The following is a 27,335-nucleotide window of genomic DNA, read 5'->3' as shown; positions in this document are numbered from 1 at the left end:
GGGGTAATGGAAGCATCTGTCTTGCTGTTGTGGTGATTGCAGCTGCCCACATTCATTGGGTCACATAGTTTAAGAATGCGGTTGGTCACACTTCAGTTATACCTCAATAACATAACTGGAAAAAATGTAGGTGTGATTGGATAGAGTTTTTAAGCCTCACCAGCGGATTAAGCAAAACTGTATGTATTTCTTACACGAGCAGGGGCAACTCAATGGACCTTCTCCAAGGACTGGGGTTTCCCAGACTACATTAATGAGTGATACTCAGGCTCCGTCCCACAAGAGGGGAGACAACTGTATGACTGTACAGGCCCTGAGGAACCTATCATTCTTGTTTGGTTACAGGGGCTCTTCTGCTCCTAAAAATAGAGACAAGATAATAGAACCTCAGCTGTCGACCCATAACACAGTCCTCAGCTGCTGGAGTTGGTGTGTCTCCTGCATTGGGGGATACTCACCCCTTCCTTATCACTAGGCAACTCTCCAAGGATGAGAGACAGTAAATAGTAAATGGTGATGTGGGTAATTCAGTGTGCATATTCACAGCCAGCAACTCTCACGACTATGTCAGGAAAAATGACTGCCCCCCTCAGCACACACAGGGTCAAGAAACAGAACAGGAGCTAAATGTCCTAAAGGCAGTTCCTGAGCCACTTAGAATTCACATGCCATTCTAGACTCAATGGCAGTGTAACCATCAACAGGAGAGAGAATTCCTGTGTCAATATCCTGAATGAGATACTTGGCAGAGTTTGAAAAGCAACAAATATGGTTCAGTCGCAGCCCAGAACCCCGGTTAAAATAATGAAGTCTCTCCAAGGTGCTTCATATCTAATGATTTTATAAATCTTTGTCACTCTTGTTTAAAACAACACTAATCTTGCCTCTTGGAGTCCTTAGCATGCAAATGCTTGAAAGACTTTCAAATAGCTTACAAACTGTAATTATGGGTTTTTTTTTCTTTTGTTTGTGTGTTGATCCTCAGTAGAAGGTCCGCCTCCTGAGGACAGGACCCAATCAGACACTGACACAGTCTGGATCTGTGCTTAACACAAAAAATTCAGACTGGATTGCTAAAGTTTTATCTAGAAGGTAGAACACATGGTGAATGCTGGGATCTTTAGATGTTAGAAAAACTGCTGAATGACAAAGCTTGGACCCTGAGAGTCCCTGCCTATAAACAGGGCTCTATCTCATCGACCCTGTGAGAACCGGGGGGGGGGGGGGGGGGGCGGGTTTGACTGGAAATCATGTTGAATAAATGATTAGCTTTAGATTTCAGGGGCAACCATGGTCTCTTGTGGGTTCCTGGATGGTTATGGATGCACTCGATGTGAGTGATGTTACCACTACCCACCTTCCAGGTGTAGTGGCAACTATACTAATGCATTAGCAAACACACGGAGGTTTCCTGTGGCTTATAGATTCCTCATCTCTGTCACTCATCATCAACCACGATGTAAAAACATTATCTGAAAACTTCCAGAAAGAAAAAATGCATGTTAATTGTACACTTATCTGATGAAATCTTGAGCCCTCCCATCAAATCCAGACCAGAACATGGGTCATCTCTGTCTAGATTCATATGACACCCACACTTGTCAGTCATTTGGTAGCTGACTAGATGATACACTGACTATTGTGACATCTCAGAGCTTATGATTTTAGGGTTTTTTTTAAAACTTTTTTTTTTAACTTAGTACAAGTTCTCAAAGCGCAAAAGGAGTGATGCTGACAAACCAGAAAAGCTAAAGAAGCCCTAAAGTTCTCCTGTAAGTGAAAAGATGGACGTTACCCACAGGAATGCACAGTATACACAGAGTTTCGTGCTCTCTGACTGATTGGGAGAAGTGCTTGGGTTTTCCACTGTGCTCTTACGCCTCTTGAAGGGATACATCCAGGGAAAACAAGACGAGGCTTCCTGGTGGGGAGAACTCTGAGTCTCATCTGAAACTATGCCCATCTGTTTTCAGAACTCTGCTTCAGATGTTAAAAATTAAAGTGGACGAGACTGGAAACTAGCCCCAGAGAAGCCTTCTTGTTTCACCAAAGACCCTTGCACAGAAGAAAGCTATTATATTATACTAGTATACTGTCTCTAGGTCTCCTGACTCTAGATTCTCACTCACACTAAAGCGCTAAGGGGCCTGGTCCACTACTAGTTAAATCCTGGGCACAGATACTTAAAACAAAGTTTTCTGGTAGATCCTGTGCTCAGACAACTTTGGCCAGTGAATTCTAGACTTGAACATTAAGAGGTAATATCTGTCCTTAACATTAAAAGGTAATATCTGCTCTTAGATCGTCTGCACAGACACTCAGGGCAGGCTACTACTACCTGTGGGGTCCTGAACACAGACATTCAACAGACCAGGCCTGCTTGTGGTATCCTGGCACCTCTTCACGAGAACCTTCACAGAACCCCTCTGTCAGCCTTCTACAATAAGAACTTTGTGTGCCTCAATATTTTTTTTAGACTAAAACGAACTTTCTATCCCCACCTTTGGCTTCAGTTAGTCATTTCAAATGGCAAAAGTTAAAATTCCAGCACGGAAACTGTCTTCACCAACAGGAAGGGGTTTTGAGATCCCATCACTAAGCAGGCAGTTTAACACCAAAGTGGTTGGAGGATTGACTTAGCCAGTTGCTAGGGCGGGTCTGTGGCAGGGCTCTTCTCTCAGGCCAGTGAGCTATGATAACAAATTCCATATCCTTCTCTAGCATCAAATGTATTAAAAACAAAGATGAAGTCTTTTATACACTTTTATACTTTGATACACTGCCTGCATGCACTCTTAGCCTGCATTTACTCTTCAACTATTCATAGTGTGGTTCTGCACGGTGATTTAAAAGAAAGGCTCTCTTTAATCTTTTAATCTTGAAAACAGAGGGGAGCTCTTGTTTTCATGGGACAGAAGAGAATAAGACACATAACAAAATCTATAGCAAGCATGGAGAGGACAGAACGCACAGGAGGCTTTCAAGAACAGAAAAGAAAGGCTACTGCAGCCCGAGGAGGGAGTAGGAAAAGCCTCTCGAGGAGGCTGCACCTGAGCACAGCTTGGAACCATGGCGGGTATGGCAGGTTTAAAGGAAGTGTAACCTCTTTGAGATTCTCCCATTGACGCTTCACTAGATGCCATCAGTCCTGTGGTTCTTAGACCAGTAGAACGCAATGAAACTGATGTGTGCCAGTTTACAGGTTAAGACTTACAATCATGGCAGCTTGCTTTTTTTGTCCTCTGGAATAGCTGTGTTTGCAAATGCTCCTTCTGGGAGCTGAAAGCCACCAGGCTTGAGGCGCCACAAGAGGGCACCTCAGTGTAGTTCAGCTCCACCCTGCCACCAGACAGATGAGTGTAGCTGTCCACCTCAGTCCCTCTACCATCCAAGCAATACAAGAGGTCTCCAGCGGCACTTTTCAAAAACAGAAGAACCACCTGGCTGAGCCCAACTCAGACTCCTGACCCGCAGGACCAAGAAGCATAAAGAATATGGGGGTTCTAAATCACTATGTTTGAGGGCACTGTTGAAACAGTGCCTGGGAAGTGGGGCTCTGACTAGTAGCAATGAGGAAAGAATGTCCTATCAGAAAGTGGCACTGGTGCAGGCAGACCTGTGAAGCTATGAAGGTACCGAGAGTAGATTCTGTAGTTGAACTGGGGTCACATGCAAGTTGTATATTCGATGGCAGTGGAATCAGTTGTATATGCTATGGCAGTGGAATGCAGTTGTATATTCTATGGCAATGGAATGCAGTTGTATATGCTATGGCAGGGGAATGCAGTTGTATATTCTATGGCAGTGGAATGCAGTTGTATATTCTATGGCAATGGAATGCAGTTGTATATGCTATGGCAGTAGAATGCAGTTGTATATTCTATGGCAGTAGAATGCAGTTGTATATTCTATGGCAGTGGAATGCAGTTGTATATTCTATGGCAGTGGAATGCAGTTGTATATTCTATGGCAGTGGAATGCAGTTGTATATTCTATGGCAGTGGAATGCAGTTGTATATTCTATGGCAGTGGAATGCAGTTGTATATTCTATGGCAGTGGAATGCAGTTGTATATTCTATGGCAGTAGAATGCAGTTGTATATTCTATGGCAGTGGAATGCAGTTGTATATTCTATGGCAGTGGAATGCAGTTGTATATTCTATGGCAGTAGAATGCAGTTGTATATTCTATGGCAATGGAATGCAGTTGTATATTCTATGGCAATGGAATGCAGTTGTATATTCTATGGCAGTGGAATGCAGTTGTATATTCTATGGCAGTGGAATGCAGTTGTATATTCTATGGCAGTGAAATGCAGTTGTATATTCTATGGCAGTGGAATGCAGTTGTATATTCTATGGCAGTGGAATGCAGTTGTATATTCTATGGCAATGGAATGCAGTTGTATATTCTATGGCAGTGGAATGCAGTTGTATATTCTATGGCAGTGGAATGTAGTTGTATATTCTATGGCAGTGGAATGCAGTTGTATATTCTATGGCAATGGAATGCAGTTGTATATTCTATGGCAGTGGAATGCAGTTGTATATTCTATGGCAGTGGAATGCAGTTGTATATTCTATGGCAGTGGGGTAGCATTAAGGTCCTACATTTTAATGAATATTTATAAATACATTCTGGAGAAGACTAGAATGAGGCACCATGGTCTTACTTTCTTAGGTCTGGTATAACAGTATATTTTAAACTGAGAATGTTGTAAGCAACAGAAGTTGATAGCCCACAGTTCTTGGTGCTGGCACATCCCAGATCAAGGCAACAGGAGAATGAGTATCTGTTGAGGACTCATCTTCTGGTCTATAGGTAGCACCTTCCTTGTGAAGCTGTCTTCCCAAGGTGGAAAGGGATAAGGATCTCTCTGGAGGCTTTTATAAGGACCCACCTCTATTACCCTGGGGAGTAGGATTTCAGTATATGACTCTTATGGGTATGCATGCATGCAGACCTAGGTCCTATATACATATCACAGCTGGAGGCTCATGGTGTGCATGGTTTTCTAGAAAAAGAATAATCTTTTGTAATTCTTTTTAAAAGTATTTTTAAAGATGATTTTTAATTTTATTTTATGTGTAAATTTTCATGTGCATGGCATACATATCTGGTGCCCATGAAAGCCAAAAGAGGGCATCGGAGCTCCTGGAACTGAAGTTACAGATGGTTATGAGTTGCTCTGTGGGTGCTAGGACTGAACTAGGGTTCTCTGCAAAAGAACAAGTACCTTAACCTCTGAGCCATCTCTTTAGGCCCCTCACTAAGCATTTTAGGACAAACCTCTTACCTTGTATCATTTTACCCATAAGTCTTTCAGGCTGCTATTGTACAGATGTGAGGGGATTTTCCCACAACCTACAAAAATGGCGATCCTGGAATGGAGCCTATTCTGCTGTAACAGCTCTCTTGCCATCTCTTGTGCTGTGGTATTGGATCAAAGTTGTGTTAGATTGTCTCTCTGTCCTACATGGTGTGTCCTGCAGAGCTTCCTGTAGAATGCTGGGCTGATGGTGTCCCAGAGGGTAAGGGCACTTCCACTGCTCTTCTGTCACCAAATTATCTGTGAACCAGAGGTTAAGGCAGATGTCATGGCAGCATTCTGAAAGACAACGTGTTGGGCAGCACTTGAAAAGCCCTGGTGACAATGACACTAGGAGTGAATTGGCATCATCCCAAAATGATAGATAGCTCCTGAGAGTCTGGCCTGGGCAGGAAGGGGATAAAGACCCACAGGTGGCATGGCACTGAACACAGGACACAGAGGCCAGACAGAGCCTAGGTGGTAACAGTAATTGCCGACATTTTTGCATGCTCACAGCATTCGAGGCTCTCCACAATGCACACCTAGAAAGACAAGGGAGTTATCTGAATATTTGTGCAGAATAAAGAAAATTACTGGAACCTAAACTCCGTTCCTTCCCACTGTGCTCAGTCTACAAGGGTGAAAAGATTCTCCTCATGGAGGCCAAGGGAAGGGCAAGAGGACAAGGAAGCGTCTGTAGTGGAGTTTCTCCCATTGAGGTATGTTTCAGCATTCCCAAGAGTCTGTTAAAGTTCAGGTTGCTACGTCTTACCCAACACCTGATAGATCAGTGGTGAGCAGCAGTACGCACTAGCAAGCTCCTAACTCTCCTATACCTATGACTCCCAAATCAGTATTTACGTGACTCCCAGGTTCACCTTTCTCTTCTTTTTCTTTGCTGGCGAAACTTTCATTTTCTCCTGCCTACTGGAGAAACCCTTCAACATGAGAAGGTCACTCCCTGAGTAGCCAGAGACTAAGGACCTCTCCTTGATTTAAAACTGAGAATCTCTGTGAAGAAACTGAGCCCAGCTCAGACCGGGAAACTCCTCCAAAGCCAAGTTTCCATTTATCAATTGAAAACAGTTGGTCTTTGCTCCACCAACCTGCGGCTGGGGATGGAACCCAGGTTCCTGCATAGTGGTCAACAAGACCCCTGGCTGGTCTTCTTTTTTGTTGAGCACGCTGTTTTATGACCTCTTTTGATGGTCAAGCCTGCTACTGAGAAAATGAGTGTCTTCTGCCTTCTTTCTAATTGCTCAAATGTCCCAGAATGAGAGTGTGCACAAGGGACACAGCATGCTCACTAAAAACTGCAAAAACACTGGTCCCTTCAAGCCTTTTTGCACTGCAGCGGTTTGAGTTGACATGTTTTTCCTAGATTGCAGTCCTGAACCCAGAATCTTTCAAAATATCATAAAAAGAAACCCTGCAGGAGCCAACCTTAACTACAGTTCAGGAGTTAAGAACATTCCAAAGGCTACTTTAAAAGGCAAGGCCTGATCCTGAAACCAAGGGCCTGGGATGCTGGGGGAAGGTTGTGCTGGAGAGGAATGGCTCAGTGAGGCGCGCGGGGAAAGAGGAGTGAGCCAGCATTCTCGGTCCAGCCTGGTTGGGCTGTGCCTGGCATCTGTCTTGCCCTCTCCCCTTTGGCCACGCGGCTCCTCTCAGCGATTTGCAAGCAGACCAGCAGGGCAGTGTGCCTCGGTGGCACTGATCTGAAGCTTGGCCCGCGGCCTGGCCTGCTGGCTAGTTGCCCACCCTGTGGGTCCCGCCCTAAGCAAGGACATCGGAGCTCTCCTGCCTCGCTGAGCCTGGGTCCCGGCTTCAGTAGTCCCTCCAGCCACTCTGCTGCACTCTGGCGCCATGAGCACCTCGTCTGGGAGACCTGCGATCCTGGCCCTTGCCGGGCTGGCCCTGCTCCTTCTGTTATGTCTGGGTCCAGGTAAGTGGAGGATGCCTGGCAGAGAGTGCTGAGGGTGCTAGGGAAGGAGATTGGAAATGGGGTGCTTCATTCCCGGATATTATCCTGCTCTCAGCCTGGACTAAACTAAGAAGACATAGAGGAACCGGGTCTAGTGTTTTGCACTCTACGTCCCAATGAGTGCACTTGGCAGGCAGTGAGGGAATCAAATTCAAAGAGAGCTTGTAGACTGAGGGGCGACCGTGGGCAAATGAAATGAGGATGTGAAGGACCCACAAGAACTCCGGGATGGTGGAGGCTTGAAGGGAGTAGTATTCAGAGGCACACAAGCTGCTCTCTTTCTCCAATTCCCTTCCAGGCAGTTTGGGGCAACAGCTGACTAAGAGCAGTTCAGGCTGTAAAGCTGAGCTGGCCTGATGTTTCAGATAGGACGGGCATCATCCCTTAAAGTTGAATTAGGTTTAATTTTTTTCTGCCATATTCAGCTGAATTATTAGCTATTATATTTCTACTAGCTATTATTTTTAAACGTTAAATATATCTACATATTAGCTAATATATTTCCACTATATTAGCTGGATTAACCGAAAATCCCCAGTTCTTTCCCCGTTAAAAGCTCTTCCACAGCACACCCTGAAGCAAGTTCAGGCCTTTCTACTCTGCCCAGAGCAACACAGACTCTGTCTTCCGAACCTGGAAAGTTACTCTTTTGTGTGACCCTTTAGAGGTCACCGTGAGCTCCTGTGTGTAGGAGCGCCTTCGAGGTTTATCACTCTGGGAGGCAGCAGGGTGACCCTAGATTTACTGCCAAGAGAACAGTAGCTGGAAGACACTAAACTATTTGCCTATCGCCTGAGACTGGCGTTTGTCCCAGTGAGAAGGGCTTGGCCATTGCCAAGTGGACATAGAAGACACACTCGGCTTCTCTGTGCTTCATTTTTGCTTTCTCAGAGCAGGCACAGTAAACCAAACTCCAGAGTGAGGGAGGGGAGGTAGGGTCACGGCAGGAGGGAGCAGGGTCACAGTATGGAGACCATGAAAATAAAGGGGAGCTTGTCCTTGTTAGAAGGGCGACTGTTGCGAATGACAGCAGTACCGCTTGTGAGCTAGCCTTGTGAACATGGCTGTAGACTATTCATTTGCAACACTCACGTTTTACTGAGTTAATGCCAAGGAGTGAGGGAGTGGAATCAGTTACAGTATCACCGTCAGCATCAGCATCACTGAACTGAAATGTGAACTTTACAATGTAAGACGAAAACACATTGAGTCTCAAAGAGGACTGTTTCCTCTCCCCCATTTTATTTTGTGTGTACTGGTGTTTGGCCTACACGTGTGTCTGCGTGCTTCGTGCATGTACTACCTGCAGAGGCCAGAAGAAGGTGATGTAACTCTGGTACTGGAGTGACAGAAGGTTGACAGATGCCATGTGGATGTGGGAATCAAACCAGGGTCCTCTGGGAAAGCAGCCAATGCTCTTAGTGGAGGAGCCACCTCTCCATCCCCCAAATGTGACTCTTTATGGCATCCAAGCATATGTCATGAAGAGAACGATCACAGCCCCCTCTTGGGTTTGCCTGTCAGGGGTTTTCACCTTTAGAGTGAGACATCTCGAGAGTCTGAATGTGTCCAGTCCCCTAATCCCAGGTAACCAGACTTGCTACGTATGTGCCTGGAAATGACAGCTGGGGATGTTTTAATAAGGGCGCCACGGCTCTCCCTTTGTTCTTTACTCCTTCCCTCAAGCAGATTTAGTGTGGGATCCAATTATGTATTAATATATAGCTGAATGTACAGGGTTGGCATAGCTGCAGTATTCATAATTCATGCCATGGGGCCTCTGCAAGCCTTTCAGTGGCACAGCTAAGATTTGCTGTGGTGGCGCTTTCATTCCTGAAGTACTAACGACTCACATTTGCAAGAAATTTCAGGCTTGCAGGGATAGCCCAAATCTCCTGGCTCTCTCAGCGTCAGCCCACATTTCATTCATTCATTGTTAAGCACATCTACAGAAGGCAAACAGATGGAGGGCAGTGCTTAATTCTGTGTGTGCTGTCCTGCGGCTTGTTAAAGACTGACAAATGTTAAGATATTCATGAATGTTAATATTAGAACCAAGAGTGTATCTGTCTGCTTTGGCAAATATCTTCATAGATTTCTTCATTGAGTTTTAAGATTTGGAGGGAAGTATAGCAGTTAGCAGCAGCCCCACCTTACTGGTTAGATAATCATTTCTCCAGTAGCCTGGCCAGTTCGCAACTGTGTTGATTTATGCTCAGATGCATTAATTCTTAATGAGGAATCTCCTGGAGGCACTTGCTCCATCTTTATGTGGTGGCCCAGGCACTGGAAATATTACTCACTATCTTAGTTACTTGTCTATTGCTGTGATAAAACACTATGGCCAAGACGGCTTATAAAATAAAACATTTAGAGTTTACAGTTCCAGAGAGTTAGAGCCCATGGTGGTGGATTGAAAGTATGGCTGCAGGAACAGCTGAGATCGTCTGAAACCACAGTGGGAAGTAGGAGGTGTCCTTTCTCCAGGTTTCCTGTTGCCTTCAACAGGCAGAAATGTGGCCTGATCAGGTCAATGACAAACCAGAGATGGGACAGTTATTTCTTGATAGCTGACTATACTGAACTCTGGTGTTATTTTAAAACAGCCACATCAACACAGGCAACCTGCATACAGATTCTAGAAACCACCACACTCTGATGCCTGCCACGCTAACTCCTTAGCTCCCTGCACAACACATACTGGCTCCCTTGAGCAAGGTGTCAGGACACTGACTCCCATCACTCATTCCTTAGTATGGCTCTTACAGATTCTTCTCAGGATATTTCTATGCTCTCCATTCTCTAAAATTAGGATGCCCATATATTATCCTTCAAGCTGGGACACTTCTGAAAACAAAGGGTGCTGGAAATCAAGACTGGCCTAGGAGAACCCAGAAAGTGTCGCCACTACACCCGTAAGATCGCCAGGGAGGTACCGGAGTGAGTTCTAGCATTTCCCTACTCCATCCAAGAGCATAGAACAGGTCCTCTAGACGGTACTGTCATACTGGCAGTCAGCAGGCAATGTATTTATGCTAGAGTAGGCTGAGTGGTGAGGCTCTGTGTGGATTTCACATAATAAGAGTGATGTGGATCTATAAATATGGTGAGCATTAGACGCACTAATACACACACAAGTATACACCACACACACATACACACACACACACACACACACACACACACACACACACACACACAGTAGAACAACCAGGTGCTGACTCTTGGCTTTGAATATTTTTTCTCCTCGATAACATAGTCAATCATTTATGCAAGAGTTCTTACTAAAACTGGCTTTTCCCAGTTTATTGATGTACTATTGACAACCGGAGTACAGGTTTGTTAGTTGTTTTGAGGTGCTGAGGATTGATCCTGGGGCCCACCATGCTGAGTGTTCACTGCGCTACACCCAGAACCCCAAATGGATATTCTTCATTTTTATTTTCTTTTTTAGTTTTAAAATGATCATACAGAGTAATGTGTTTCATTTTGTCCATCTCTTACATGCTTCGGCCCTCTTCCTCTCCTCTTTTCTTACCCCCACCCCAGATCTTCCTGGTGAGCCTTTCATCATTACTCTCTGTAGACAATCCCTTCCTGTTTTCTTATCACAAGATACAACTTTATTACTGTGGTGGTTCGAATGAAAATGAACCCCATAGGCTCATATATTTGAATGTTTGGTCCCCAGTTGGTAGAACTGTTTGGGAAGGATTCTGGGGTGTGGCCTTGTTGAAGGGGGGTGTGTCACTGAGGGTAGGCATCAAGGTTTTAAAACCCCATGCTATTACCAGTTAGCTCTCTTTGTCTCTCTACCTCCTGCTCCGAGATTAGGGTTAAGCACCCGACTACGGTGTCAGCACCATGCTTGCCTGCCTGCTGCCATGCTCTCCCCCGTGATAGTTATGGACTCATCCTCTGGAACTGTGAGTTCTCACTAAATAATTTATACTTTAAATTGCCACGATCATGGTATTTTGTCACAGCAATAGAAAGGTAATTAAAACAAATTACCCTCCCGCCTTTTAAAGCTTTTCCTTTCCCTCTCATGATCCGCCTTTCTAGTTTTATGAACTATATCCCATCTGTATACATACATATAAAAGCACACACATATAAATTAAAATCTGGGTTCAGCATGAGAAAAAGTATGTTATTTGTCCTTCTAATCTATTGTCAGCCTGGCACAGCCTAGAATCACTAAAAATTAGTAACTGCCCTTGCTCTGTAGTAATGTCTTTTATGTATTGTCTGGATTGTTAATCCATATAGGAGGGCCAAGACCACTGTGAGCAGTGCCATTTCCTGGGAAGGTGGTTCTAGGCTGTATAAGAGAACTAGCTGAGCGTGGGCCTGAGTGAGCCAGCCAGAGCGAGCCAGCAGATGGTGTTCCTCCATTGTTCCTTTTTTAAGGCTCTTAAGTGTCTACACTGACTTCCCTTAGTGATGGACTGTAACTTGAAGTGTAAGCCAAACAGACCCTTCCCTCACCTAAGTTTCTTTTGAACATGTTTGATCATAGCAAAAGAAATCAAACCAGAACACTCAACCTGGCATATCTCACTTAACATAATGATCTCCAGATTTATCCATTTTTTTCTGACCATAACATGATTTAATTTTTCATTATGGTTGTGTCTCTGTACCAGTTTCTCTATTCATTTATCTGTGAGTGGACACACACACACGGGCTGGTTCCATTCCTAGCTATTGTGACTCGTGTAGCAATGAGTGTTCAAGTATCTTGGTGCATTTTAAAAAGTGTTCAACATCCTTAGGCACCAATTAAAATGGAGGTAATTCCATCTTGCCCCAATCAAAATGGCTATCATGAAGAGAACAAGTGACAGCGTGGACTGGAGAGGAAGCAGGAACCTTTATTCTCCGCTGGTGGGAGTATAAGCTAGCAGTAGCTGTTATACAAATCAGTGTGGAAGGGGATCAGAAAACTAAAAGTGGAGTTATTATGTGACCCAGTTATACCCCTTGTGGAAGTATACTCAAAGCAAGTTCTTAATCACATTTGGACCCCTTTTGCAGATGTAAGCACAAGTCTCTCCTTTTCTCAGAAACCATGGATGGATTTAAAGGTTAAGAATCCTGATGAGAAGACAGCACTACTACCTTGCTGTGGCCTTCTCCACCGTAGGTCCTCATGGCAGTTCCAGACCCCTGTAAATGCTCTGTTTTTTGTTTTTTGTTTTTTTTTTTACTTAGGATGCTGTGTTGTTTTCCCTAGGGGCTTTGAGTCTATTCTCCATGGACCAACTAGCCTGTGTACAACTCTTAGGCACCAGTTCACTGAATGGAGGGTATATTCTTTCAGGCTAGACACACTATTTCCTATCAAGTTATCAAGCTGATTAGTTTAACTCTTTAAAAACTGAGCATACTTAACAGCCAATGCTCCCACCCCACCCCCCAAATAAAGCTTGAATGAAGGACAATTAGAGAAAGTTGCAAAACTGTACAGCTATTTTAAAGAGCCAAGTTCCCAGGCCATAGAAGCCGCACCTCTGCCTGGCTCTGTATGTATCTGCATCATGGATGTAGAGCCCAGCCTGTATGTATCTGCATCATGGATGTAGAGCCCAGCTTGTATGTATCTGCATCATGGATGTAGAGCCCAGCCTGTATGTATCTGCATCATGGATGTAGAGCCCAGCCTGTATGTATCTGCATCATGGATGTAGAGCCCACCCTGAGTCCAATGAGAACCATCTTAATATTCTTTAAAAAAAGAAAAAAAGAAAAGAAAATCAAGCTTACCTCTGAAATTCCCAAGGGGTTATTCCCAGAGGATTATGTATTTGGGAGGAGGGCACCATAGGATCTTTTACACCATGAAGATGTTTGCTGGAAGATGCATGTGCTAAGCAGGAAGACATTAGGACTAAAAACACTGTTTTAGCAAGAGAAGCTCAATCAGTGATGCCCTTGTCATCTATGGTCTCTGTCATCAGTATAGGCCCCAGATACCATGCATTATTTTTCTTGGCAACTATTCCAAAGCCCATTAAATACTTTATTACAGATCTGTTAAATCAGGGCAGGGATCCAGCAGTTCTTATTTACAATTTTTGACTTTCGCATTCTGAAACTGCTTTCCGTTTTTATGTAGGTGGCATAAGTGGGAACAAACTCAAGAAGATGCTCCAGAAACGAGAAGGTAAGTCTGCCTCGAGTGGGTGAGGATGTGTTCACTCAGAACTGTAAGGAGTGGAACAGCAATGACTAATGTGTCCACAGAGGGCTTGTAGTAGGGATATGAGAAAGGGTTCGCTCTTCAAAGGCTTGCAGATCTGGGGAGCTTGTTCCGTGGGTATGTGGTATGCCATTCGGCTAGGTAAGTATTATTACTAATAAGCACTTACCTTTCCTCTCCCCCACCCCCACCCTAAAGCGGTCAACTTCCAGAACCAGTGGAACAGTGTTAATTGAATGTTGATTATTTTAGACAGGTGAAACACATCTGAACTGAGGACCTTAACCCTACCTGGTGGGACAAGTACAGAATGACATTGTTGGTGCTCTGCCTATCCAGTCAGCAATTAGGAAAAGGCATTTCCAATTCCCATGGGGAAACCGTTCTATTACTAACTTCTACTGAAAAAAAAAAAAAAAAAAAAAAAGCAACGTTTCTGACTTATGTGACAGACAGCAACAAGGAGACATAGAAGTAGAATATTCTAGAAGTGAAAATGTGGGCTCTTGGTCACTGTTATCAGGTCAAACGGAACCATGGTGCTGTCTAGTGAACATCCCTCCTCCTCTCTTCATCTCCCCCTATGAAATTAGGTGTTGAAGAGATTAGAAAATGTGAACCACACTTCTGATGTGATAATCAATCATCTACCTTCCTCCGTCCTAGCTGGTAGCGGAGCCTGAAGAGGGAGTGAGGCGGGGAGGTTGGATAACAAGCAGGTACAGGGCAGTTCGTTACATCATGTGCTGCATCACGGCAGGGTGGCTACCGCTCAGAGCAATCCCCTGCACATTTTATGAACAACTAGAAAAGAAAAAGCTTCCCAACATGAAGAAGTGATGAGCATTTCAAGGGAGGGAAATGCCAATGAACCACTTTGATCCTTGTATATGTATAGCATAAATATTTACAATTTCTGTGTCAATTCAAAACCCAGAGTAGTTAAACCACATTAAAATTCTAATAATATCCCGGGGCTAGAGAAATGCTCAATAGCGGTTAACAAGCACTGACTGCTGTTTCAGAAGTTCAAGATTTTATTCCCAGCAGCCGCATATTATTTCCGCAATTGTCTATAACTCTGGTTAGAGGGTGATGCCCTCTTCTGGCCTTTGCTGGTACTGCGTGTACATAGTGCACAGACATACATGCGAACAAAACACATAAAACACAAACCTTTTTAAAACATAGGAGGAAAAAAAATTTTTCAGTAGTAAGAAGAATATTGTTCTCAAAAAATAATTCATTCTTTGTCTTTTGGGAACTAATCTTTTCAGGACCTGTTCCATCAAAGACTAATGTAGCTGTAGCTGAGCACACAGCAAAGGAATTCCTAGGTGGCCTCAAGCGTGCCAAACGACAGCTGTGGGACCGTACACGGCCTGAGGTACAGCAGTGGTACCAGCAGTTCCTGTACATGGGCTTTGATGAGGCGGTGAGTATACTTCTCTGATGGGGAGCCTTGGACACTATAGGACAGGCCGTGTGGGACAGACGCCTGGCCTGAGGAAGAGAGCCTGCGATGTTAGGCTTTGTTCTCTGTTGCTCTAATCAAAACATCAGAGTTCACATTTAGCTTGTGGTTCTGGAGGTCACAGGTCACAATCTACTGGCTCCAGTGAGAACATCTTGGTAAAGGGTGTCATAATAGCAGGAGTATGTGTTAAGAAACAGTGACACGTAAAGCAAGAAGCAAGTCTAAATTTGCTATATTCATATTTATTTTTTCATATAAATTTGTTATTATGTTTTTGTTTGTTTGTTTGTTGAGACAGGGTCTTGTGTAGCCTAGCCTGGCCTCAAACTTAGTAGATAGCCAAGGAAGGCCTTGAACTCCCTAGTGCTGACATTATGGGTGTGTATCAGCATACCTACTGACTTTTACAACTGCCAGTCCTTAGAAGAATTCACCAACTCTGAAACACCACAGCATTAGTCCTTTTAGTAGGCAAAGCCTTTATGACCTAATTACTTTGCACCAGGGTCTCATCTCTTAAAGGTTCCAGCTCTCCAGCAATGCCATACTGAGACCAAGCTTCTAGCTTCTTGGAGCACACAAACCATAGACAAGACACAGGGCTTTTTATTCCAAATATATGGACCCACTCTTCACTGCATTCTAACCAGCCAGGTAGAGAGGAGGGATCCAGGGGATCTGCGAGCCAAAAGGCTGCATGTATCTCTGATTCCTGAAGCATCTTATTTTCCTAGAAATGCCTTCAGTTTTGCTGTCCAGTTTCCACTGGGCATCATCAAAACAAGTAACTAAGTATTGTCATCTTTGCCCAGAAATGGCTGAAGCAACAAGATGGACTCATGAAGACCATAAAAAGAGACTCTTAAAGAGAGGTGGTTTTTGCAGATGTTTAGAGGAAATTTCATTAATGCACTTATGAGTAAGCTGCAGTTCATGTGGGCAGGAAGCACCAGTGGGCAGTCACTAAGTTAACTGTTTTATGAGACTATTTAAAGTTACATATTGTTGTCTGGGCTACAGGTACAGGTAAGAAGGCAGCAGGAAAGTCACTTTAGATTCCACACACGGAGAGCATCCACAGAGTGGCCGAGGAGTCCAGTGTAGACCACATAGCCTGCCTGCCAGGGAGCATCTGCTTTCATGCTCGTGGACATGAGACTCACAGAGGGTGTTTGACATACTATGCAGAACAGAAAAGCCTCCTCTCATTAGAACAAAGTATGTGGCTGCATCATCCCTTCCTTCCATTCCCAGCTTCTATACAGACCTGTCCCTCTGCTACTCAAATATGTTTTCTCTTGCTGTCCAAGTAGCTACATACTTAAGCTAAACTCTATGTCAAGAGTGATTTGAAGTACTTAAAAATGACATTACTAAGCATTTTTCACAACTCAAAGGTCATTGCTGTGCATCAATTGTTCCTGTCTTAGGTCCATGTTCTCCCTGGTGGGGTTACTGGGAAACAGTTAAACTCGGATGAAGGGTTCTTATGGTAGTCAAGTTACACATCCCCAAAAGTCCTTCCGAAGGGTACTCATGCTCCAGAGTCTTGTGTTTAGAATATTTAAGCACATTTATTTATTTATTTATTTATTTATTTGGTAGGAGAGAATGTTCTATCTTTTGGTAGTAAGTATCTTTTTAAAGACTGCTATTAAATAGTTATTAAACTTTTAATATGGGTAAACGGCTAAAACCTAATGCTTGGTAACAAAACCAAAAGAAGACAAGGATTGAGGACGATTATGATTAAGTTTACATTAAAGACCACAAGAAACTGTGCTCAGATGCCATGAGCGGTGTTCTCTGCACTGGAATAGCATCATCCCTCTTCATCTTTGCCCTTGCCCATATTCAAATTTAATATTCAAACTTGAGCCGTATTTATATATTCATAAAAAAATCTTAAAGTGTATTTAAAATACACATTTGAACTTGAAATCTCAAACCTGATGAAATAAGAAACTCCAGGCAGTTAAAATCATTTTACTCTGACCCCAAAATGGGGTGCTGTGAAAAAAAAAAGTCCAGGCAAAAGATACAGGGAAGTAAACATGTCTGTGTCCTCCTCCTTGTGACACAGGTTGTGGGAGGCTCTGAAGATGATGGTCTTGGGCAGCAAACAAATGAGGTATCACAATCAGTGGCCCAGGGGGAGGGGTACACAGGAGGGGACCTACCACTAAGTCAAAGTGGGCTCCAGAGCCCCACTTCATGGCCCAGCCTAGGGTTTTCAGTTTTGAGGTCCTTAGGACATATGCTCTTCAGTCTGTGGTAAATTGCAATCACTACAGTTTAAAATGCCTCAAGCACACCTGCCTTACACACCCCTTAGGTCAGACACCTGGTCAAGAGACAACTGGGAGCCCTGCCTCCTGCAGCATTCCTGGAGAGGCCCATCCCATCCATACAGCACTCACTTGGGAAATGATCCGAATCCAGAATCTAGAGTGGTTCCTACTGAATGCACATTGTCTTTACATTATCTTGACACAAAGACAAAACAGTGCAAGTCAGAAGTGACCTGCATTTAGTATTCCCTAGACACTCCACTAAAATGAAAATTTATTCCCGAGAGCCAACTGCTAGAAAATTCAATGTAAGAGGCTAGTGTGGTGCAAGAGAATCTACATTTTTTTCCCAGTCTCCGTGGTATTCAGGTGCAGGGCCTCCCAGCCATTGCCTGAAGCCCAAACAAACTGTGCAGCCTTCTCCCAACCCGGCGACCTTGGTTATCTCCTCAATGCCTCATCCTCACACTAGATCAACAAGTGAAAGTTGTCATCACAATCCACTTGGATTTTCATCATCACTTCCGGAATATTCTTCTCCCTTTTGAAAAGGTGATTCATAGCAAAAAGCAGTTGCTGGGAGAAGGTCATACAAACCGCTGGCCCTTTTCTTTGCCTTCTTATTTTTTATTAACAGTAGCTCTCTCTCCTCATAATTATCTCCAATAGACTGCAGGTTGCTTGTTAAGCCAGGACTCTCTAGCTTGCTTAGGGTGTTTTCCTGTGTTTTCACAGGGCCTGACACCTCCAGCCCACTTCACAACCCTGCACAGTAAACTCTGTGCCTGTGTACACTCAAACCAAGAACATGGATGGGGTGTTCCAGATGCACTGCCCCAGAGCTGAAGGTGCCAGTGGCAGGCCAAGCACAGGAATAAGCCAGCAGGATAAGGAGGCATCTACCATAGCGGTGTGGATGATAGTGAGAGGCAGCCAGGCTGTTACTGCATTTGACAGATGCAAATTTTATTTACCTTATAAGGAGAAAAAATACTCAGGTGTAGAATATACCTTGGCATGGTGGAAATTATCAAAAGCATAGGCATAGATTTCTTTAGTGGGCAAATAGTTCATACTGGTATCCTAAGGCTGGACTGACCTGTGAACAAAATATTATAACAAGCAGCTGTCCTGTCATGATGCTGATTCTCAACCACACACACACACACACACACACACACACACACACACACAAAGCCACTTAGAGAAAAGCCATAGCTTTTGTGTGTTTTTGAGGAGTATGTGTCTTCAAAACCATTCTTTATCATTCTCTCTTCCTACAGAAATTTGAAGATGATGTCAACTATTGGCTAAACAGAAATCAAAATGGCCATGACTATTACGGTGACTACTATCAGCGTCATTATGACGAAGATGCGGCCATTGGTCCCCGCAGCCGGGAAAGCTTTAGGCATGGAGCCAGTGTCAACTATGATGACTACTAAGCTCCCTGAGGCACTGCAGAGCCTGCACCTTGCTTCAGTGGGCTTCTTTACCTATACCACGTGAACATCAGGCTCCAGGGAAGAATATAAGTGCTTTTTGTATTTCATGCATGCGCCAAACAATTTGTCTCACTTAAAAATAGAAATAAAAGCATTTTTTTTTTTTTTTTTTTTTTTTTTTTTTTTTTTTAAAGAGAAGCACCAGAATTCACTTGGGAGAAAATTGAACCCTGACAATTCTAATCGTCTCTGTATTTCCTTCCAGGAATTCTTTCAGCATCCAGTCAGGGCAGGATTGAAAGCCAGGGGTGTCTGTTTGTTAAAATGCAGTTTGTACTAAATACAAAATATTGATTCAACAGGAAAATCTAGCTGGTGATAAATTTTTCTTTTAAACACCATCTGGAAAGTTCTAACCAGCAGTGAGGGGTTTTCTCTGCTCTGGGATGCAAGCCAGAGCAGGTCTATTTAACAAACCATGCAGGAAAGGGAGTGAGCACAAACTGACCTGAAGTTCAGTGGATCTCAGAATCACACTTACAGAAAATTTTTAATGTGCTTCAACCCACAAAGATTCCTTAAAACCTACTTGCCATTCCCCATTAAGTTTAAACAACCTGAGTGAAGGAAAAGAGAAGTGTATTGGGGTGGAAGAAGAGAAAGAAGAAGGAGAGGAATGGTGAAGACGGTTAGGTGGGCTAGCCTGTGCCACACCCAAAGGCCTATAGGGATGGAAAGGCATAGACAATCTGGAAAGAGGTCTTTCAGAATGGATGTCACATTTTGGTGGATCACAGGCACTCTCTGACAGCATAATGAAAATGTGTTAATCTTTTCCTAAAACTTATATGCCAGCTTTTATACCTCTGGAACACTGTGACTTACAAGACCGAGGTAGTAAATTACTTCTTCTTAACAGAGTCTTGCCTTCAGGATGAAGTGTTTCTGAGCAGTCATAAATGAAGGCTCTTAGCAGGAAACATGACTTGTAAGTAAAAAGTGTGATAAATACACACCATCTAAAACTTCCTACTTAAAGTCAGGAGTGGTGGCTCGTGTCTGTAACCCCAGGACTCTGGAAGCTGAGTAATGAAGATTGCTTGAATCCAAACAGTTTGAGAAGTTGCCTGAAACAAACAAACAAACAAAAAAAAAATAAGCATTTAACAATTTTTAAGTGTCAATTTCAGCGGGCTCAAGCACATTTACGTTGTCGCACAACCATCACCACTATCAACTTTAGAACATTCTCATCACCCCAAACCAAACTGTCCCAATTAGATGCTAACTCCCCATCATGCCACCTCCACAGGTCCTGGTACACCCCGTTCTTTTCATATTTTAATGTATTTTCATTAGCACACACAATGATGGGGTTCTTGGTGATCTCTGCACAAACACGATCACTTTACTTCTGTTCACCTTACTACCTACCTCAGATCCCTTCAGCTCCCAAACTGCCTCATTTCCATGACTCACATATGTTTGCATTGCTAACCCAAGATCCTGCAAGAAAGAAAACATATTTTTTTTCACCAATTCTCCCGCATCTCCCTGTCCCTTTAGTCTGCTTTCTAATACATATGTTCCACTATGAGAGAAAACATGAAATATTTATCTTTCTGGGTCTGCCTTATTTTGCTTACAATCATCTCCAGTTCCATCCATTTCCTTGCAAACAGGTAATTCTGTTCCTGTGTGTGTGTGCATGCACGCGCATGCATGCACATATATGTATATGGGGATGCAAATATCCATATGGGTGTGGAGGCCATCGATCAATGTTGGGTGTCTTATTTGGTTCATTTCCAACTCGTTTTTGTTTGGAAGTTTTTTGGTTTGGTCTTATTTCTTTCTCTCTCTCTCTCTCTCTCTCTATATATATATATATATGTATATATGTATATATGTATATATACATATACATATATATGTATATAATATACATATACATATATATGTATATATACATATACATAATATATGTATATATGTATATACGTATACATACATATATACATATATACACATATATATATATATATATATATATATATATATATATAACACAAAATGTCTTGGTAACTTGTCTATTGCTGTGATAACACACTATTGCACTGTCTGGCTTTGTGTGTCAATTTGACACAAGTTAGAGTCATCAGGGAGGAAGGAGCTTCAGCTGAGAAAATGCCTCCATGAGATTCAGCTGTAAGGTATCTTCTCAAGTAGTGATCTATGGAGGAGGGCTCAGTGTTTTGTGGGTAGTGTCATCCCTGGGCTGGTGGATATAGGTTCTCCAAGAAAGCAGGTTGAGCAAGCCATTAAACAGCACCCCTCCATTGCCTCTGCATCAGCTTCTGCCTTCAGTTCCCAGCCCTGCTTGAGTTCCTGCCCTGACTTCCTTAGGTGGTGAAGTATGATCTGGAAATGTGAGCTGAATAAACCCTCTCTTCCCAACTTGCATTTGGGTCATGGTGTTTTCATCACAGCTATAGAAACTCTAATTAAGACAACCATGATCAAGGCAACTTATAGAAGAAAGGGTTTATTTGGAGCTTACAGTGTCAGAGAGTTAGAGGCCATGACTGGTGGGGAACACGACAACAGGCAGGAAGGCATGATGCTGAAGCAGGAGCCGACTTACTGACTTACTTACGTCCTGAGATACAAACACAAGGCAGAGAGAGTTAACTGGGAAGGGTGTGAGCCCACATCAATGTCAGCCCCAGTGACACACCTACTCTAACAAGACCACATGTCCTAATCCTTCCCAAACACTTCCACCAACTTTGGGCTAAGTATTCAAGCATGCGAGCCTATGGGAACCATTCTCATTAAAACTACTACACGGAGTCTCTCACTGAACCAAGAGCTCACCAATTAGACTGAACTTTGAGCCCCAGAGATCTGCCTGTCCTTGCCTTCATCCCTTAGCCCTGTCCCTTCAGCACAAGAGTTTACAGACATGCACTACCACACTTCACCCTACTAGGCCATCTCCTCAGACCTCTGTACGTTCCCCCATTATAGCACCTACTACTCTGCATTAGCACCAAACTAAATAATAGTCCTCTTTTCAGAGTAGTTTGATGAAGTGAGCCCAAATTTGGATTCTCCACTGCTCTCCCTGTGTCGTCTGTATACTTGTAGTTTGTGATCTATGATCTGCCAGTTGTTTCTCTGGTGTGTCTAATCCATTTCCATATTGTCTCTTCCTAACAAAGGGCCCTGCTCTATATTTATTGAGCAGTATAGGAAACATAATATAGGAAAAGGGTGCGGCATTCTTTTCTACAGAAATAGTTAACAGAGCTTTACAAGGGAAGAAATTACTTGACTGACCCAGAATAGCACTCAAAACCACACACAGATGTGCAACATACACCCACATGTTACTATCAACATTTATGGTAGATTTAAGGACTTTTTTTTTTTTTTTTTTTTTTACCTGTTGGTTGTTTTCAGCAAATGATCAGCATACGTTGTTCTAGGTCAGGGATATGGAAGAGCACATGGCTTAACATTAAAGCTACGCATTTAGCTTAAGCTGTAAAACTGATTACACGAGAAATCCAGGCATGTAAGACTGGTTACACTGTCTCCTCAAAGGCAACTTAAGCTTAAATCAGGCCGAGTACAAAGTAGGAAAATAGATCAAGGATAGTTTTAAGTAGTCTCAAGGCAGTGGGCAAGGTCTGCCAAAGTTCAGTGTCTGGAGGGAGGTGGTATTTTTTAAAAAGACTCCATCATGTATTCATATAGAATTTGATTAATCAGTTCATCCATTGGTGGACATCCTAACTGGTTTTGTATCTTGCTCATTTTGTGTAGTGCAGTAGTAAACATGGAAGTGCAAGTATCTCTGAGATATGTTGATGTAAATCAGGAATGGCACATCTGGATCAACAGAAGTTCTGTGGGTTTTGAGGAATCTCCACTGGCTGCACTAGTTTAAATATCCACATGACACTTATATAGATGAGTCCAGTGTGTAAGGTACCCCTTATTTTCACTCGTTCCAGCATTTGTGGGTGTGCACAGCTCGACTTTCGGTATGTATGAATTTTCTCTGGCTACTTGACCTACATAGAGTTTTACTGTGTTAGAATTTAAATGTAAAATGTCCCCCACAGATTCACACAATGAATACTTGGTTCCTAGCTGGTGGTGCCACTTGGGAGTTTGTGGTAATTTTAGGAGGCAGGGTGTATCTGGAGAAACAGGTCCAAGTGAGCATGCCCAGATAAAACTGGGACGTTTTATCTACTTCCCAGTCCAGTCTCCTATGATCCTGCCTGCCATGATGGAATAGATCTATTCTACCAACCACAACGAACTGACCCTCTTCAATTACTTTGAAAATATTCTATGGATACCAGAAGAGTGAATCTTATGAAAGAATTCCAGATATTAGTGTATAATAAGCTAAGGGAAATCTGGGTCTTCAGGCTTTTGGATACTTGTAATTATACATAAAGCTCTGAGTTATTTCTGTCCACACTCTTCTTTGGTCCAAATGTAGCATTACTAATTTCCAAGTAAGCTTTTGCTTGCTCACCCCATCTTTGTAAACGACGTATCACTTAGTTCAGACCAAAATAATGCAGGCTAAGAAAAAGAGGCTGGGGTGTAGTTAGTGACCAAGTGCTTAGCAAGTGTGTATGTTTCTGTAAGTTATTCTTGGTTCTTCTTTCTTATATCATGTTCAATCTTTGGTCCAGCTTCAGAATCTTCTGATAAATTTAGCATGACAGAGTCAGAGCATCTTTGGCTGAATTCTAGAGCCTTTAAAAAAAATCCTATTAAAAAAAAAAAAAAAAAAAGCCCAACATGGTTTTGAAGAATAGACCAAACTCAGATATCACATGTGCTCCTGCTTCCAGTCACTTCTATCACCTGGTCCACACCTTCATCCCTTGGGCATTTGTTTGGGTTTCTGCTGCTACTGTGTAGGGCCAATCTGGTTGGAGACAGGCTGTTTTTGTGGACTGTGTTTTCCTTCCACTTATTTTAAGGTGCAAAATAAAATCCTAGCACAAACCTTAAGAGATTTCTTAATGAAAATAAAAACTGCTAAGATTTTCATTTCAGTCAGCAAAACTTGCTTGAATTCAACACCAGAAAAATGGAAGTTTTTTTTCCATCTGGTTTGTGCTGCTACAGGACACAAAACTTATCTTAATGCAGGCTGAGTTCTGAAAACTTCACACCACAGTTAATTTGGGCTCCAAGCCCCAAATCCCCAGTGCTGAAGAGACACTGGAATTTGAGACTTCAGAACACTTCAGCTTTGGGATTGAGGATGTTCAAACTGCATAGTTCAGGAAAATATTCCCAAGTTAAACAAAATAAATCATGAAATTTGAAACAGTTGGTTTTAAGCACTTCAGATAAAGACATATACACTTGTGTATCGTATGCACAGACTCAGCCCACGCAGCACACAGATGGTTCTAACAGTCACACATCAAGTTAAATATGGTGTAAACCTGGATGTTCTCAGAATGTCCTCAAACTTGATCTCAAGTATTATTCTCAGCAACCCAACATCTGATATAAAGCAGAAAGTTAATCTTTGTAGCTCAAAGCCCATGACAGTGAGTTTCAATATTTTATTAAAATAGCATATTTAACCATGGTTAACCAAGAATATGTTAACATTGTCCCCCCGACCCCAATATGCAGCACAACACAGTAGTGATTTCAAATATCTCTGATCAAGAACCAACAGGGATGTTTCAAAGTCAAGTCTGCAAGTGAAAACTAGACCTTCAGAAAACTGAGTTAAAAAAGAAATGCAAAGCTTTCCAACAGCGTTCTTTCACCTGTCCCCAAATAAACACTGGTGCACCACCCACCTGACAATACCTCTAGGATTTTTATTCTTTATGCATAGTGTAATGTCTCATTTATAAGTACCCCCCTTTATAAATAAAATTGGCATTTTCCACCCCATTTAATGTTTCTTTTCAGCTTCACAAAGAAACCAGTAAATAAAACTGTCAATGACAGTTACAGCATACACTCTAACAGCAAGATAAAAAACCTGAAAATAGCAGAGATGCATCTAGGCTGTTGTACATAAAAAAAGACAGATTTAAAAAGTGCAAGGCAAAGTCTGCAGATTTCAAGGGAGCTTTTAGGCACATCAATGTCTTTAAAGCAAGCTTCAGAATAAAATTCCAGTTTGTTCTTCATGACACCTGTTTTAAGTTTTTTTTTGTTTTTGTTTTTAAAAAAAAATTCCACAAAAGTCCACCACATAAGGGTAAAACAGTCTCATATCCAAGGCTAACTCAGCTGTGGCGCGTCCGGCCCTTCTTCACTCTGGCGGGCTTGGGTTTAGGGATGTACTGGTTATTAGCCTGGTACTCTAGTTCCTTCCGGAAGTAGTGGATGGCTTTGTTCAATCCTTCCTCCAATGGGACCTGTTGGAGAGAGTGAGAAAAAGGAACAAGGTACCATTAACAGACAGGCTTCCTTAAAGCCAACAGCAGAGTGCCTGAGAGATGAGAGGCTGTAGTCAGCTTCCTGCCTCATGAGGACACTGAAAGCCTCACTATGGACAAAGTACATCAAGGCCACTTCAGAGATGCCTAAAGTTCTGAGAGACGCTTTCATAACACATACTGCAACTTAGCAAGTGACCTCAAGCCCTCCAAGCACCTGAGTCTCCTCTTGCAGGCATGCCTGCTACAGTTAGCTGCAAACACTGTTTCTCAAACTTGTAGGTCCACTCTTTGGAGGAAACCCTTCAAGGAAGATGCTCGGAGAAGCTTTCCTCACTTGCCTCACTTGGCCTCTCCAATGACACACCTGAACTTGTACCAACAGCTTAGGTAGGGAAGGACCCACGAAACATGACATTTAAAGCAATCTTAACCAGGAGAAGGGAACAGAAAACAGAAGCCAAATTAGCTGCTGAGTCAAAGGCTAAAGAAAAAACTGTGGAGGGAGGCACTGCCAAGAACTAGAGAAAATTTGCTGGTGTGTGTCAGTCTGTCTTCATTGTGATAATAGTTTTATAGGTGTCAAAATACACCATAGTATAAGCTTTAAATAATGGGCATTTTGCTATATACTCATTGCATGAGACCCAAAAAGCAGAGGAAACATAATTAGACAAATTAATCAAACTAAAAAGCTTCTCTCAGTAAAGAGTAAGCAGACATAATATATACACACACACAAAATACTTGTCAACTATGTATCTGGTCAGGGGTTAAAAGTAAGACTATATAAGAACCTCAACTCAGAAAAACAAAAAACCCAATAGGTTTAAATAAGAATTTTTTTCAAGGGAAGGCACAGAAATGGTTAACAGGTATATGAAAACGCTCAGGACCACCAAATATGAGGGGAAACGCATAACAACTCTTCACCCAGTTACGATGTCTCCTCAGTAGGTTGCCCACACGCACATGCACACTCACCAATCATGTCTGAGATGAGCATGAGTCTGGATGATACTCTACTGTATTTCCTATCAATTAAGACTCTTACTACAAAAGATTCAGTGGCAAATGTCTTCTATTCTGTATCTCCATGTCTTTCAGATGATGTGTGATAAGATACACATTCTAAATACATATCCTGGCTCGATATCTATCTATCTATCTATCTATCTATCTATCTATCTATCTATCTATCTATCTATCTTCATTCTCCAAAACCAAGAGTATTTATTTAGTAAATATACATTGAATATTTTCCAAACATAGTTTAAAACACATGCTTTGCTAATAACAGGACAAATGATAAATTCCTTCAAAAAATTAGACAACCTGAGGCGGGAGAACAGCGCTGGCTCGGCTGCTGAGGCAGGAGAACAGCACTGGCTCAGCTGCTGAGGCAGGAGAACAGCGCTGGCTCGGCTGCTGAGGCAGGAGAACAGCGCTGGCTCGGCTGCTGAGGCAGGAGAACAGCGCTGGCTCGGCTGCTGAGGTGATTTGTTGCTCTTACAGAGAACCAAGTTTGGTTCCCAGCACCTACACAGTGGCCCATAGCCATCTGTAACTCAGTAGCAAAGAATACAACAATGTCCTCTTCTGGCTTCTGTGGGCACTGTATGCATGTGGCATACATACATACATGCAGGCAAAACACTCACAAACATAAAATAAATGAATAAAAACAGAAAACTCAGGAGAACCGGGACCTCTGCTTCCGTGCTTTGCTTTGTTCAGATGGGACTACTAGGTTTTAAGTCTGAGCAAACTCAGTTTTATTTCATTTACCAATTTTCTGTCCTTCGCAGATTTCTCAGACTCAAGGTATCACACACCAGCACAAGAGTTGAACTAAACGTCTAACATCCCAACAGATTCTGACACTGCTGAGTCCACCTCCTTACATTTACTATGTTACTCATTTTTAACAGGTAAGCAGAGCTCTGGGCAACATCCTTCCTCCGGATGAGCCCTTTAATACAATACAATGACAGCCCCATCTACCTTATGTTTATCCTCCATTTAATCCGTCTCTGCTTCTCTAACAGCTGTTGGAATAATAGCTGCCCATGAGGTAATAACTGCCCAGAAAAAAAATCTCTCTCTCCAGAGGGGCTCAGCAAAGAGCAAACAGCCAGACAGTAGATAAAAAGATGCATCTTGCTCCTGCAA

The 27,335-nt window shown here is 42.8% G+C and overlaps 2 protein-coding genes and 1 long non-coding RNA gene across 4 annotated transcripts in view; 1 reads left to right on the top strand and 2 right to left on the bottom strand.

Annotated features, from left to right (window-relative positions):
• The first annotated feature begins 6,883 nt into the window (after positions 1-6,883).
• Ecrg4 (ECRG4 augurin precursor) lies at positions 6,884-18,879 on the top strand. The gene is made up of 4 exons (XM_034521626.2): positions 6,884-7,257; positions 13,418-13,465; positions 14,779-14,936; positions 18,553-18,879. The coding sequence occupies exons 1-4, from the start codon at positions 7,179-7,181 to the stop codon at positions 18,712-18,714; spliced, it is 447 nt and encodes a 148-aa protein (XP_034377517.1). The 5' UTR covers positions 6,884-7,178; the 3' UTR covers positions 18,715-18,879.
• A 325-nt stretch (positions 18,880-19,204) lies between these two features.
• Positions 19,205-23,468, bottom strand: LOC117722611 (uncharacterized). Its single transcript, XR_004608558.2, has 3 exons — positions 22,163-23,468; positions 20,149-20,220; positions 19,205-19,841 (listed from the first exon to the last, which is right to left on the bottom strand). It is a non-coding gene; the product is annotated as an uncharacterized LOC117722611 (long non-coding RNA).
• Positions 23,469-24,311: 843 nt separating this feature from the next.
• Positions 24,312-27,335, bottom strand: part of Uxs1 (UDP-glucuronate decarboxylase 1) — a 70,524-nt gene continuing 67,500 nt past the window's right edge. For both annotated transcript variants that reach the window (XM_034521822.2, XM_034521821.2), the window contains exon 15: positions 24,312-25,142. In XM_034521822.2, the coding sequence (XP_034377713.1) occupies positions 25,011-25,142 (132 nt within the window). In that variant the 3' untranslated portion in view covers positions 24,312-25,010. The remainder of the gene's footprint in view (positions 25,143-27,335) is intronic.

Source organism: Arvicanthis niloticus, chromosome 17 (genome assembly GCF_011762505.2).
Source record: "Arvicanthis niloticus isolate mArvNil1 chromosome 17, mArvNil1.pat.X, whole genome shotgun sequence".
NCBI classification, from domain to species: Eukaryota; Metazoa; Chordata; class Mammalia; order Rodentia; family Muridae; genus Arvicanthis; species Arvicanthis niloticus.
Note: the sequence above shows the minus strand (reverse complement) of the source record. Positions and strands in the feature narration are given on the sequence as shown.

Excerpts from the sequence above, each read along its gene's own strand:
- Ecrg4 (XM_034521626.2), top strand. The coding sequence starts at position 7,179 with ATGAGCACCTCGTCTGGGAGACCTGCGATCCTGGCCCTTGCCGGGCTG. Across the intron at positions 7,258-13,417 it reads TCTGTTATGTCTGGGTCCAG|GTGGCATAAGTGGGAACAAA; the intron begins GTAAGTGGAGGA and ends GTTTTTATGTAG. Across the intron at positions 13,466-14,778 it reads GATGCTCCAGAAACGAGAAG|GACCTGTTCCATCAAAGACT; the intron begins GTAAGTCTGCCT and ends TAATCTTTTCAG.